The 14,165-nt window shown below is 47.2% G+C and overlaps 1 protein-coding gene across 14 annotated transcripts in view; it reads right to left on the reverse strand.

The window, feature by feature from the left end:
• The window catches only part of CRACR2A (calcium release activated channel regulator 2A), a 129,991-nt gene that overhangs the window by 71,836 nt on the left and 43,990 nt on the right, over window positions 1-14,165 (reverse strand). For 13 of the 14 annotated variants that reach the window (XR_011540271.1, XR_011540270.1, XR_011540269.1 and 10 more), the window contains one exon: window positions 2,970-3,220. Coding sequence is in view for 10 of the 14 variants with exons in the window: in XM_070620525.1 (XP_070476626.1) it covers window positions 2,970-3,185 (216 nt within the window). In the remaining 4 variants the exon portion in view is untranslated. Of the gene's footprint in view, window positions 1-2,969; window positions 3,221-11,658; window positions 11,807-14,165 lie in introns of those variants that run through there. The other variant, XM_070620527.1, reaches the window with a different exon arrangement.

A 14,165-nucleotide genomic window follows, 5' to 3' on the forward strand; every position in this document is an offset into this window, starting at 1 on the left:
ACAGCACATACTTTACGCTTGGCAGGCCCTTGGCTCTTTGTCACCACCGCTCACCTCTGCAGCGCGGTGTAAAAGCTCCCGCGGACAAGATGTGAGTGAGCGCGCGCTGCCTCCAGTAAAACTCTACAGAAACAGGCAGCAGACCAGGTCTGGCAGATCTGCCGACTCCTAAACGATTCTTAGCAGCCCGGCCAAGCCAGGAACCCCAGCAGCGCTGGGAGGAAGGTCCTTGGAATTGGGAGGTAATCATTTCACGCCTCTGGGAATCAGGGAGACAGGATTTCTGAGGCCCTAGGATTCTTCAGAGGGACTTCTGTCCACCCTGCCCTATCCCCCTCTCCCAGCTGAAGGGCCTTCACGCCCTCCCGGCCTGGCCCTCTCTTGTCCATCTTGCCCTCTGAGGCAGGACTGACTTTCCACCAGGGGCCCTGGCCCCACGACTCTGCTTTTCTAGGGGACTGCACCAATCTTTGCTCCAATTCCACCTGGAGGGACCCCAGGGAACCCAGAGAGGTTCCCCGCGGAGGATGGTGTGCAGTCCAAGGGGCCGCGGGTAGGGCTGAGACCTCTCGAACTGCCACCTGCACTGTCTTCGCATGGCTCAGAGTCCACCAGCTGCGTCCCCGGAGCAGAACATCCACACGCAGAGCCTGCGCACGGGGCAGCTTGCACCCCGCCCTCAGGCGGCCACCTCAGGTTCCTCCAGGGACCCCAAAGAGAAACAGCTTCTCCTGGCCCTGCTCCTTTCCTCTGTGGTCCCTGCTCTGTCAGGGTGGGCTGGCTACACACTGTGGGGTTCAGACCACGTGGCAGACTCCCCCGGCTCTCAGACGACAGGAAGTCCCTCTCACTCTGCAAATGGAGACTTGGTAATGAGGGGCGAGAAGGACAAGAGCCCTAGGGGCGGGGCTAACTCTCTCATTCCTTTTCCAAAAGGACAGCAAGCTCCCCATAGTAGTGTTCCAACTCTGCTTCTCCACCTGCCTCCTCCAGCCGCCTAGCTTCTCCCTCCCTCATGGCCCAGAGCCTCCCCTCCCTTGAGAGCCATTCTCTGCTTTAAAGGGCCTCTCCAGGGGCCGAATTAGTGCGTGCATGCACACTTGGAGCTCTGCTCCTTCCAGTTCCCATGCGGCTGTGCTGGGAGCTGAAGGTGAGACAGGTGGTGGAGGCCAGGTCCAAGGAGATGGCCACCAACCAAAAGGAGTGACCATCCCACAAAGCAGCTACGTGTGGGGGCGACAAGCCACAGGCAGATGTTTGTGGGCTGTGACCAGGAGGACCAAGGGACATGTGGGCTCTCCACAGAGAGGCCAGGGTCGACTATGAGAGGGTGACTTTTTCACGTTTCTCCTTCCAGCCTATCCTTCTCCAGACGTGACTGAGGAAGGCAGCAGCGAGACAGTGCTTTAATGGTGTACTCTGTTCTCTCTCGGTAGCACTTTCTTAGCGTGAAGAATTGAAAATGTAAATGCTTCATGGTCCACAGGTACACAGACGCTTCAGAAAACTAAGTAGCTGGAAGAAAAACTTGCCACGGAGGCACAAGTGTCTGCTGAGTGAGCTGTCCCTCCCATTTGCCTCTTGCCTGGGTCAGGAGCCGGGACTGAGGGGGCATGAGCTGAGCTGGTTTCTCTGGGACTTGATGCTCCGGACTTCATTACAAGTCAAACACAAATGACTTCTTTAACGATCTATACTCCACAGTTTAAATTCACCGTGCGTCTTCCTCCCTTCCTTAAAGAGTGGCTCCAAGGACGGTGGACTGGGACAAGGACAGTGAGAGTGCCAAGCTGCACCATGCGTGTGGCCCAGAGTTGACCCTCAATAAATGTGGATTCCCTTTTCTTTCTTTCTAGAAGAGATCATGGAAAGGTGCGCATGCCATTAGAACCAGCACTCCCACAGGCCTGTGAGCGGAAGCTAGGAGGGCCTCAGACAGCGGCTTGCCAGAGCTTCCCTCAGACACAGAGTCCGGCCTTCTATGCAAAATGAGCCTTTGCGAAGGAGTTCCAGCGACAGAAATTCACTGGGGGGTCAAGTGAAAACAAGGGTGGCCTGCACTTACCTGTGGGCTAAGCTGGCTCTGTTCCCAGGCCTTGTCCCGCAACTTGTAAAACTCCTGCAGGGTGTGGAGCCCTGGGAGAAGGCTGAAGACACCGTCCTGTGGGGCCGTTTGTTCACCCAGGTCACACGGCCCACTCCTCAGCCTCCACGCCTTGCAGCTCACACACGCGAGCAGACGCAGGGCTGACACTAATGAGGGTCCACACTTCATCGCCCAAATTCAGTGGATTTTGAAAAACTAGCTGCCTGGAGCTGCTCGTGCTCCCCCACAGAGTTGAGCGGCCATGAGAGAGACTGCATGGCCCACAAGACAAAGACACTGAGCCTAGGCCCTTTCCAGAACTTGGCTGAGCCCTGTGCTCGGCCATGGCGTGCGCTGAAGACCCTCCATCTCTCTCTGGACGTGCTTACGAGGGGCTTGGGTGCAGCTGGGTTTGGGGATGAGGGACAAATGCGATGAGCTCCACAAGTGCCCCCACTCAGGGCCGTCGCACTGACACTGCCCTGTCCCTAAGGCGCACCTGCCACCTCGCAGGGGTGACTCTGGCACAGCTCGGAGCTTTATTACGAAGCAACATGACAGTGCTTGCCACCTTTGTTTCAGAAGGTTCTTCACCGCGTCTTTCTTAAGTCTTTATGTTGCTATCTCTATTTTCTACAATCTGGGGAGTTGTTGAGTCAGAGAGGGGCAACAACCCCACGTGTGACAGCAAGTAAAGGCCAGGAAGAGAACGAACGGAGGTCAACCGGTTCCCAGTAAGTTTGGGCTGACACCTCCTTCCAGGGCAGATGGTGCATCTTTTCTGCTAAAGATGTCATCACCAATAGGGCAAGCCCTAACCCGAGACAGGGAGACACAGGCCATTGGGCATTCCTGGCGGGCAGGCCCAGCTGGGCCCTCTTACCTGCATGTCGCTCCTGGCAATGAAGCCCTTGCCCCCCACATCACAGGTCTGGAAGAACTCCTGTGCCTTCCTCAGCATGGCCAGCTCTCCCGGTGCCAGCTCCTGGGTGTCCTTACACTCCAGGTCGTCCAGGGAACCCAGGCAGGCCCTGCTCCCCTTCGGTCCCCGGCCAGGTCGCTGGGGTCTAGAGACCACTCTCCTCTCAGGGGTAGCCATCCAGCTTTGTCAATTTCTTCAAGGCTTTTTAGAACCTGAACATGGAAGATGAGAGAGAGAAGTGGGTGTGGTAGGGATGGAGTGAGTCTGAAAAAGAACAAGAGGGAAGGCCAGACCCACTCACCCCTGTGCCCGGCATCTCTCAGCAACCACCTCTTAATTCGCAAAAGCTCAGGACAGGGGGAAACGTGCCATGATGGCCAATAGATCAGCCAGCCCATCAAAGAGAGAAGAGAAGGGGGAGGGGGGAGGTTGGGGAGAAAACAGACATTTCCAGATTGAAAAGAGGTAGGGAGAGGAAGCCTGAAAATTTCTCCCAATTTAAACAAACAACAAAACAGACCCTGAGAGAGCCGAAACCATTTATTGAGTGTTTCCTTGGAGGCAGACACGATGCCATGGTCTCCGTATACATTTTCTCACTTATTTCTCTCATGCCTCTGAAATAGAGATTATCATCTCCATTTTACTGAGGCTCAGAGAGGTTGAGTGACTTGACCAAGGCCACAGAGCAAGTTAGTGCAAAAGCTGAGATTTAAATGCAAGGTCATCTAACTTGTATTTGATCTTAACCCCATACTGTCCTGACTCCTCAGCACTGCCAAGGTGGAGAACTCCCCTTACTCAGATGCACTCTCTCGTGCATCACTCGCAATTCCCAAGTTCTTAGTGAGCCCTTAGTCCACGCTGCGGACCTCTGCAGAGGCCCTAAGCACAGCAAGTGATGGATGAGGAGGGGCAGCCTGTCCTCAAGGAGCTCCCTGTCGTAGGGGACTTGCCAGGCCTGGTTCTGTGACACCCAAGGCTGTCTTCAGCCAACATAGATTCACAAATCATACGCCTCAACCAGATTCTTAAAGGCCCTCAAGGAGTCTTTTCAGAGGGTGCACTGCAATGTGACATCCTGGAAGAGGGCACACAGAGTCTGGCTTCTGGTCCAGACCCCGCTGCTGCTTAGGTGGCCTTGAACAAGTCAGTACCTATCTGGGCCTCAGTTTCCTCATCAGTATAATGAGAAGACTGGACCCGTTTGTCTTTAAGGTCCCTTATGGCCCTGACAGTCTGTAAGCCTGTGACATTTCAAAATAATAAAATATTATTAACGAAAAATTGGGTTAATGTGATAAATGGAAATAGCAATATCCTTGGATTTTTTCCATCTGAAGAGTCTCTGGAAGTTGTCTAGTAATCACAAATTTTAAATATATGATAATATTGGAACTTAAAGACATAGATACGCACTGTAATGTATTTTGTGAGGAACTGAAGAAAGCGAAGCCCTAAATCACGTCTCCTGTGTCCACGGTCAGAAAAAGGTGGAAAGTCCCTGCATCGCCAGGTGAGCGTCACTGATTGTCAGAGGCTGGACCTCGGGCTCAGCTTCACCACGATTCCAAAGCCACCGACGATTTCAGCCAACATCCCCCACTACAGATCTGTCAAGAGCTGTGAGCCCAGAGCTGCGAGACCATTCTGGCCTCAGGAAGGAACTCCGGGCAACAGAGCCTGGACAAGGCAGAGCACACGGCACCTTCTCGCTCCACTTGGCTGGACAAGGAAGCCCCACCCTGACTCCTCGGACCGGCCCGTCACGGGGAAACGGTCTTTCTCTCCACCCTACATGGTGTGAACTGGCTGTCACCTGATCATACACAGCTTTAACATTTTTATCCCATCTTTCTCAAAGGGAACTGCCTTGGATGTAAGACCTGACAAAGCAGGGCTGTGTCTGCAGGGTTTATGGGCACTGCCCGGCACATCTATGTGCAATGCCGAGCTTAGGAAGGGCTTTTGGATAATGAGGGTGGTAACATCTGAGCTTCTGTAAATACACAGGTTGAGCAGAGCAGCCTGCTGTCTTCCTGCTACCTCACAGGACTGTCTGCAAGGTCTCTGCCATCTAGCAGCCTTCCCTCACTCCCACCTGCTGTTCCCAGGACACTAGACTAACAATACCTGTCATTCCTTGAGGGTTTTCTCTTGCCAGGCCCCCAACATACTTCATCCCGTTGGAACCTGACATCCTTCTTTAAAGGAAGCATGATCAGATCTCTGTCACACAGATGAGGAAATTGAGTTTGAAAGAGGCCTTGAGAGTCGCCTTAGTTGGATGAAGCTCTAGGACAGTCAGAGACCTCATGGACCACACCACATTGCCTTCCCATCACGGGTCCTGGCTGTGGGCTTGCTCTTAAGAGTCTCCCCATCCCCATCTGACGATAACCTACATCACCTTCCAGAGGCATCTTGATCATTTTAACATTTACCTTTCGTTCATTCATTCATTCTCATCTATTGATTACCACATAGCAGGCTCTGAGCTAACACTGAGAAATGCAAACATGAATAAGGCCTGGTCCCTGCCCTCAGTGAGTAAGCCTCGAATGGCGGGACTTCAGTCATGGTGACTGGCATTGATGGAAGGTATTTGGGGTTGGGTCCCTCCTCCTTATCTCTCAAAATAGACTATGTATCAACTGACTACTACTGATTAACTGTGTGAGCTTAAGTGAGCCCCTGAACCACTCTGGGCATGAGACTCAGTAGAGATGGTCTCCCCACTCTAGGTCTGACTTTCTCTGGCTCTCCGCCTTCTCTGGCCCATGTCCCAGGTGATGCATGGTCTGAAAGAGCCGATCTAACAGTGCTACAGGAGCCAGCTATGAGCAACTGCTGGACCGACACCATCTTACTTGGTTTTATCTGCAGCTCCCAGCCCAGCACATGGTAAACAGTAGGTGCTCACTGATGGCTGAATGAAGGAAGACCAATCTTTTGCTAAATTCTTTTCAGGGAAGCCTGAAAACGCTTGTATTGCAGGCAGGTAGCTCTATATCTGGGATTTTTTTAACCTCATAAAGAAGAAGTCTAGACTTCTGTTTCCAGAAAAGATAGAGTAACAGGGACTGGATTTACACTCCCAGTTGAAATAATCAAAAATCCAGAAAAAAAAATTTTTTTAGATGGTTTCCAAGACACTGGATGTCAGATAATGAAGGACAGTGATCTGTTGGCAGAGCTGGGACACAGGTGAGCTGAGCGAGGTCCCTAAAGTGCAAAATTAAAGGAGGACTGACTCTCAGGTGCCAACCCTGTTAGTGCACCGCTCAAAGGGGGGTGTCTTAAGAGAGAGGGACAAAATTTAAAGAGGCTGCAGCATTTAACGAGGCATCCACTCTCAAAGCTATGTGTCTGTGAGTGGTTACCTTCTTAAATTTTGCACGATGGGGCCACCCTCAGGTCACCTTAGCCAAGCCCCGATCCTGAGAGGTGGGAAACCAAACGACCCCATTCCTGCCTGAAGAGTTCTGGTCACGGCCCAGGAAGGGGAGATCCAGACAGAGCCTGGCAGACTCTCGAAGTTGAGGAAACCCAACTATTTGCTGCCTACAAGAAATATACTTCAATATACAGACACAAATAGGTTAAAAACAAAAGGTTGGAAAAATATATACCACGTTAACACTAGTCAAGAGAAACTGCATATTAAAATCAGGCAAAGTAGATTCTAAAACAAAGAATATTAATGAGCACAAAAAAAGTCATTTCATAACGACAAACAAGTCAATTCAACAACAGAAATAACAATTCTAAACACTTATTCACCTAATAACAGGATTTCAAAATGCATGGAACAAAAGATGATAGAACTGCAAGGAAAAATAGACAAATCCACAGTCATATGCAAAGATGTCAATATCCCTTGATCAATAATTAATAAAATAAGTGGACAGAAAACAGTAAGGAGACAGCAGCCTCGAGCAGCACCGTCAACTCTCTTGACCTAACTGACATTTACAGAACACACCACTCAACAAAAGCTCAACGCACTTTCTTTTCAAGCACACGTGGAATATTTACCAAGACAGTCCATATTCTCATCTATAAAACAAGTTTCAATAAATTTAAAAGGATTCAAGTCATACAAAGTATGTACTCTGACCCCAATCGAATTACATTAGAACCAGTAACAGAAAGACCTCTGGAAAATCCCCAAATATGTGGAAACTATGTAACTCATTTCTCAATAATCCATGGGTCAGAGAAGAAATGAAAAGGGAAATTAAAAAGTACTTTGAACTAAAAGAAAATAAAAGCACAGTATATCAAATTTTTGTAGGATATTGCTAAAGCAGTACTCAGGGAAAAAAAACGTATAGAACTACACACATATATTAGAAGAGAAGAAGATTTCAGATCAATGACTTCAGCTTCTAACTTAAGAAACCAGAAAAAGAGCAATTAAACCCAAAGTAAGGAGAAGAAATAATAAAGATCAGAGCAAAAATCAATGAAATGGAAAAATAGAGAAAATTAACAAAACTAAAAGCTGGTTCTTTAGGAAGATCAATAGAGAGAGAAGATACAAATTACAGTATCAGAAATTTGAGAGATGACACCATTACAAATTCTACAGACATTAAAAGGCTAATAAGGGAATATTACGAGCAACTTTATGCCAATAAACTTGGCAGTTTAGAGGAGGTGGACAAATTCTTCGAAAAATACTAAATATCAAAGCTCACTCAAAAAGAAATAGATAACATGAATAACACCATATTTATTAAAGAAATTGACCTAACAGTTAAAAATCTTCCTACAAGAAACCTCTAGGCCCAGACGGCTACACTGATAAATTCTACCACATATTTAGAGAAAAACTAACACTAATTCTACACAAACTCTTCCAGAAAATCGAAGAATATGAAATACTTCCTAACATATTCTATGAGGCCAGGATTACCCTGATACCAAAACTGGACAAAGACACTACAAGGAAAAAAAAATACAGGCCAATAGCCCTCAGGAACATAGACGCAAAAATTCTTCAGGAAATTTTAGCAGATTGAACGCAACACCATACATAAAACGAATAATAGGTCCTGACCAAGTGAGGTTTTATCCCAGGAGTGCAAGAGTGGTTTAACATTTGAAAATCAATAACGTCATTCACCATATTAACAAATTAAAATAGACAAACCTTATGATTATCCCAATAGATGCAGAAAAAATGTTTGACAAAACCCAACATCCACTCTTCATGAAAACTCTCAGAAAACCAGGAATAGGAAAGAGTTTGCCCAACCTGAAAAAGGACATCTCCAAAAAAACCAACAGCTAACATCATACTTAATAGTGAAAACCCAAATGCTTTCCCCCTGTGATCAAGAAAAAGACAAGGAGAATGTCTGCTCTGACCACGTCTACTCAGCATGGTGTTGGAGGGTTTAGTCAGTTCAATGAGGCAAGAAAAGAAATAAAAAGCATCCGAATTGGAAAGGAAGAAGTAAAATTGTCTTTATTCCCAGACAACATGATTGTCTATGTAGAAAATCTGACGAAATTCACAAAGAGCTACTGGAACTAATTTGTGACTTTGACAAGGTTAAAGGACACAAGCTCTCGGTAAAAATCAATTGCATTTCTGCACACTAGCAACAAAAAGCTGAAATTTAAATAAAAATATCATTTACAATTGGATAAAAAATATGAAATACTTAGGGACATATCTGACAAAAAATGTATAATACCTGCTGAAAGCTATAAAATATTGATGAGAGAAATTAAAGAAGACTGAAACAAATGGAGAGATACGCACGTTCATGGATTGGAAGACTCAGACATCATTTCTCCCTAAATCTATAGATTCATCTCCATCCCGCTCAAAAGCCCAGCAGGCTTTTTTGTAGAAATTGACAAGCCAATCTAAAATTCATACAGAAACACAAAGGACCTAGAAAAACCAAAACAGGTTTGAAAAAGAAGAAAATCGAAAGACTAAAGACTACCTGATTTCATGACTTATTATAAATCTACAGTAATCAAGACAGTGGGGAAACGGCACAATGACAGAAAAATAGACACATGCAACAGAATATAGATTAGAGAATCCAAAAATAGACCTGTATATATAACTGATTTTTGACAAAGATGCAGAGGCAATCCAGCAGAGAAAGGCTAATCTTTTCAGCAAATGGTACCCAAATAACTGAAAATCTATTTGCAAAAAGAATTTCAATTCATACCTTATACCACATACAAAAATGGACTCAAAATGGATCATAAACCTTAATGTAAAATCTGAAAATAATAAAACTCCAGCAAGAAAATATCTTTGTGACCTTGACTTAGGCAAAGGTTTCTTAGGTATGATAGGAAGAGTATAATCCATTTTTTAAAACCCTGAGAAATTGGACTTTATCAAAATTTCTGCTCTTTGAAAGACACCATTTAAGCCACAGACTGGAAAAAAATATTTGCTATGCATATAACTGATAGAAGATTTTGATCCAGAATATATCAAGAACTCTCGAAACTCATTAAGGAAATAACTCATAAGAAAATAACTTATAAGAAAATAACTCAATTTTTTAAATGGTCAAATATTTGAACAGGAAGTTTGTCAAATAAGATGTATAGATTGATGCGGGGTCGGTGAGCCGAGGAGTCGAAAGAAAGATTTCTTAGACTCTCAAGATCTGGCAGTAGTGCTCTTTTATTTAGAGAGTAGAATAGCATGGGGACAGGACCCATGGGCAGTCAGAGTTTCTGCTGCCGCCGCTTCTGCTGCCCCCGCTGGCATGGGGACAGAGCCCATGGGCAGGCAGAGCTCCTGCTGCTGCCCCCGCTGGCATGGGGACAGGACCCATGGGCAGGCAGAGCTGGTGCGTGGGGACAGGACCCACGGGCAGTCAGAGCTCCTGCTGCTGCCCCACTGGCATGGGGACGGGACCCATGGGCAGGCAGAGCTGGTGCGTGGGGACAGGACCCACGGGCAGTCAGAGCTCCTGCTGCTGCCCCACTGGCATGGGGACGGGACCCATGGGCAGGCAGAGCTGGTGCGTGGGGACAGGACCCATGGGCAGTCAGAGCTCCTGCTGCTGCCCCGCTGGCATGGGGACGGGACCCATGGGCAGGCAGAGCTGGTGCGTGGGGACAGGACCCACGGGCAGTCAGAGCTCCTGCTGCCCCAAGTTGAGGGTTAGAGCTAAATTTAAGGCATAGGTATATGATTCATCTCTTTACAAGACAAAGGAAAGAACATGAAAAAAAGTTAAAATGGTATCAGTGCAGGTGGGGTCTGGTCATTGGGTGATCCCATGACTTTTAGACAAGAATCAAATCGGATTAAGTAAAGGTCAGAAGCCACCACCCTAAACCAGTTACATGAGAGTGCCAGACAGCAACCAACTTAAGTTCTTGCCTTCCCCATTAAGAGCTTCTAGAGATAAGACCATTCCCGTTCTTCCTGGCACAGAGAGGGAGGCATCTTCACAGACAGAGGTTTCCCTTAGAAATGTAAATGTTTCCCAACAAAGGAGCAAACAAATTCCACTCCTTGGAGCCTGAATCTCATCTGTAGTTTTAAAACTAACCAGCCTAAAAATCCTCATCATCAGCCATTTTAAAATTAAGCAGCCTAAAAATCCTCATCATAGATGTTAAATAACTAAATGAAAATGTTCAACTGCAATGTAATATACTGTACACTTATTAGAAAGGCTAAAATTAAAAAGATTGTTCATGCCAAGTCTTGGCAAGGATGTGGAGGAACTGGATAGTGTGCTCATTCTTCTCTGGTCAGAATGTAAATGGTACAGCCCCTTTGGAAAATATCTGGCAGTTTCTCTAAAAAGTCAAACAAACTTCTAAAACACAATCCAGTCACCTCACTTCTAAATATTCACCCACGAGAATAAAAGCGTATGTGTATACGAAGACCTGTACATGAATGTTCACAGAAGCTTTATTTGTGATAGCCACAAACAACCAATGCTCACCCACAGGAGCACGGGTAAACGAACGGCGGTACACACACAATAGAACGCTATCCCGCTCTGAAAGGAGGGACGACTGAACCAGGAACCAAGAACAGCTGGATGAATCCCAAGATAATCATGTGAGTGAAAGAAGCCAGACAAAAAAAGAGTGCATTTGATCCCATTTATATAAAATTATAAAAGATGCAGACTAATCGACAGTCACAGAAAAGAGAGAAGGGAGGGTGGAGAAGGGTGAGAAAGAGGGATTACAAACGAGAAAGGGGAAACTTTTCGTGGGCTGTGGCCATGTTCGCAATCTTAATTGTGGAGACAGTTTCATGAAAGTATACATACCTACAAATGTATACGTATACACACATATACATAGATACAAATACATATCAAAACTCATCAAATTGTACACTTTCATATGTGCAGTTTATGGTATGTCAATATCTCAATAAATCTATTAAAAAGAATTGAATAGATCCAGCCAGAACCTTCTCACATCCTCCAGGATGTGCAAATCTAGCCCTACCTATGGTATTTATCCCCAGGAGCCTGATTCTTCCTTTTACATTCAACTATGATAAGCAGGAATGGCTGAAAATTAAGTAATTTCCCTGCGAAAGCCCTCAGTCCGTTAGTGTAAGGAGCTAAATGAACTCTGAAAATAAGGGAGCAGGAGGAAGCCCCTCCTGGAAACATACCCCTGTTAGGAGTTGAGCCTCCTTTCTCTCACTCCTTCTCTGGCTCAGCCTGCAATCTTTGCACAGCATCTGTGGGTTTTCCAAAGGGAATGGAAGAGAAAACAACAGAAGGGCTTCTACTTTCATTTCAAAATAAAATGGAAGCCCCGTGACGGGCTCTGCTGTCTAACATTTGGATGAAGCCCAGGGATGCCCCCGGCTCAGGCCTGGACGCAGCTTTCTGTCTCAAAGGTTTTTTACACCAATAGACACTACACCCATAAAAGGGAAAGTGGTTGGCCACATTCCAAAGGCAAAGGGACAAGGCCATCACCATCACAAAGGGAAGAGAGAAACTGCGTTTTATCTGCCTGTCTCTATCAGGGCTTGCAGACCACTCTTCTCCAGAATGGTCCGGTGAAAGCTTTGCACACAGATGGAAATGAGCCAGCCCTCAAACATTTCCAGGAACATTTCCCAGCCTTCCACAGTAATCCTAGCAGCTTAGTAACCACTGCAGTCAGAAAGTTCATAGATCAAGCTGAAATCCCTCCTGAAGGTTCTCAGCTAGTTTCCCTCTTAGTCTGGACTCCGTGGAGATGGCACCTCCTTCCACACCAGACCCATCGCAAACTTGAAAGCAGCCACTAAGCCACCCTGATCTCCCTCGAATGTCTCCCACAGCAGACTGTTAGGAAATCAAAAGCTCAGAAAGCACCTTCAGGATCCGTTCCGACCTCTTTAATTATTACCCGGGCTTCGGTGACAGAATGCTCCCCATGCGGCAGTCTCGACCACTCACGCAGAGTTGGCAGTGTCAACTGAAGGCAGACAGGCGAGTCATGTCAAACTGCAGAGGCACAGGACTGCCGAGCAAGGGGTCTCAAAGGCAGCTCTGGATAAAGGGATGTGAGATGCTCGTCAGGGAAGGGCGTGGAGCGGGCCCCCAGGGAAAGAGCGACCTCAGGAAGAATCCAGGCCTCGGATGGGAGGTGTACTTGTTCCCTAGTGCTGCCACAACAAAGGACCACAAACTGGGTGGCTGAAAAGAACAGAAATTTATTCTCTCACAGTTTTAGAGGCTGCAAGTCCAACATCCAGGTGTTGGCAGGGCCCTGCTCCCTCTGAGGCTCTGGGCGAGTTTTCCGTTGCCTCTTCCAGCTCCTGGTGGTGGCTGGCAACCCTGGGCAGCTCCAGTCCGGCAGCCGCATCACTCCTCTGATCTCCGCCTCCTTGGGCACATGGCCGTCTCCCTCGCGTGCCTCTGTTCACACCACCTTCCCCCCTTACAAGAACATCAGTCACATGGATTAAGGGTCCACCCTAATGAGCTCATCTTAACTTGACTAATTACATTTACAATGACCTTATTTCCAAATAAGGTCACATTCCCAGGAGCTGGGGGTTAGGACTTCAACATATCTTTTGGGGGACGCAATTCAACCCATGACAGGTGGTGGCATAGAAGACCATCACAAAGATTTGAGTGACAACAGTTTGTTTGAAAGGGACAAGGAACACTGTTTGGGGACTGTGAAGTGACAGAGAGGGGAGGGAAGCCAATCAAGGGTGCCTTATCCAGCCAACTAGATAAGCAGCTGTGGAGCTTAATACCCCCGGGACACTCTGCAACTTGGTGGAGACCACGTGGCAGCTATCCAACCCCAGGGGAAAGGAGCTGGGGTAGCTATACATCAACCCCGAGCAGGCACTGGGGCAGGCCTGCTCCTGCGGGGCTTAATTCCCTAGCACTCCAGTTCGCCCTGTGCTTGGCGACTCTGGAGAAGGCCCCCAGGCAGAGAGATAGACACTGGCTGCTGGATGTTGCCACAGGACGAGGAAATGGTCAGGTCCCTGCTGAGAACTGCTGCAGGGGGCGTGGGGGAGGAGAGGCTCTGGGCATCCACACGGCCCGCTAGACAGGGCCTGACCCTGCTTCTCACTAGGGAGAGAATGTGGAGGGTGAGGGGGGCAAAGGCTGGGGACCAGAGCAGAGAGAACAAGCTCAGAGAACTCCAGCTCTCTTCTTCCTCCTCGTGGAAAAGAGGAACCCCACCCAGCTTGAGCTGTATGAAGGCGTGGCAACAGAATGCAAGAACCAAATTTCCCGAGGTTCAAATCCTGCCTCTGTGACTTCCCAGTGTATGACCTTGGGTGAGTTACTTAACCTCTCCAGGCCTCAGTTTCCCCATCTGTAAAATGCAGGTGATAGTATCTACTTCATGTGAGGACTCAGCAATTTAAAACGTGTAAAGCACTTAGAAACTAACCTGGCACACAGTAAGCTGTTGGTAAATGTTAGCTCTTACAATAATTTCTAAGGCATTTTCAGTATTGCCCTTTGTAGTTCAAAATTCGGATAGTGAGGTGATGAAGTAATGAAAGACATAAACTTAATGACACTAATTATACTTTGCTGTTTTAAAAGAACTTTCACTCCTATTATCTCATTTCCATAGTGATTCTGTGAAGCTGTCAGGACTGGTTGTCTTTTCCCTCTTTTATTAATGAGCATCTCAGTCCCCAAG

Source organism: Equus przewalskii, chromosome 5 (genome assembly GCF_037783145.1).
Source record: "Equus przewalskii isolate Varuska chromosome 5, EquPr2, whole genome shotgun sequence".
NCBI classification, from domain to species: Eukaryota; Metazoa; Chordata; class Mammalia; order Perissodactyla; family Equidae; genus Equus; species Equus przewalskii.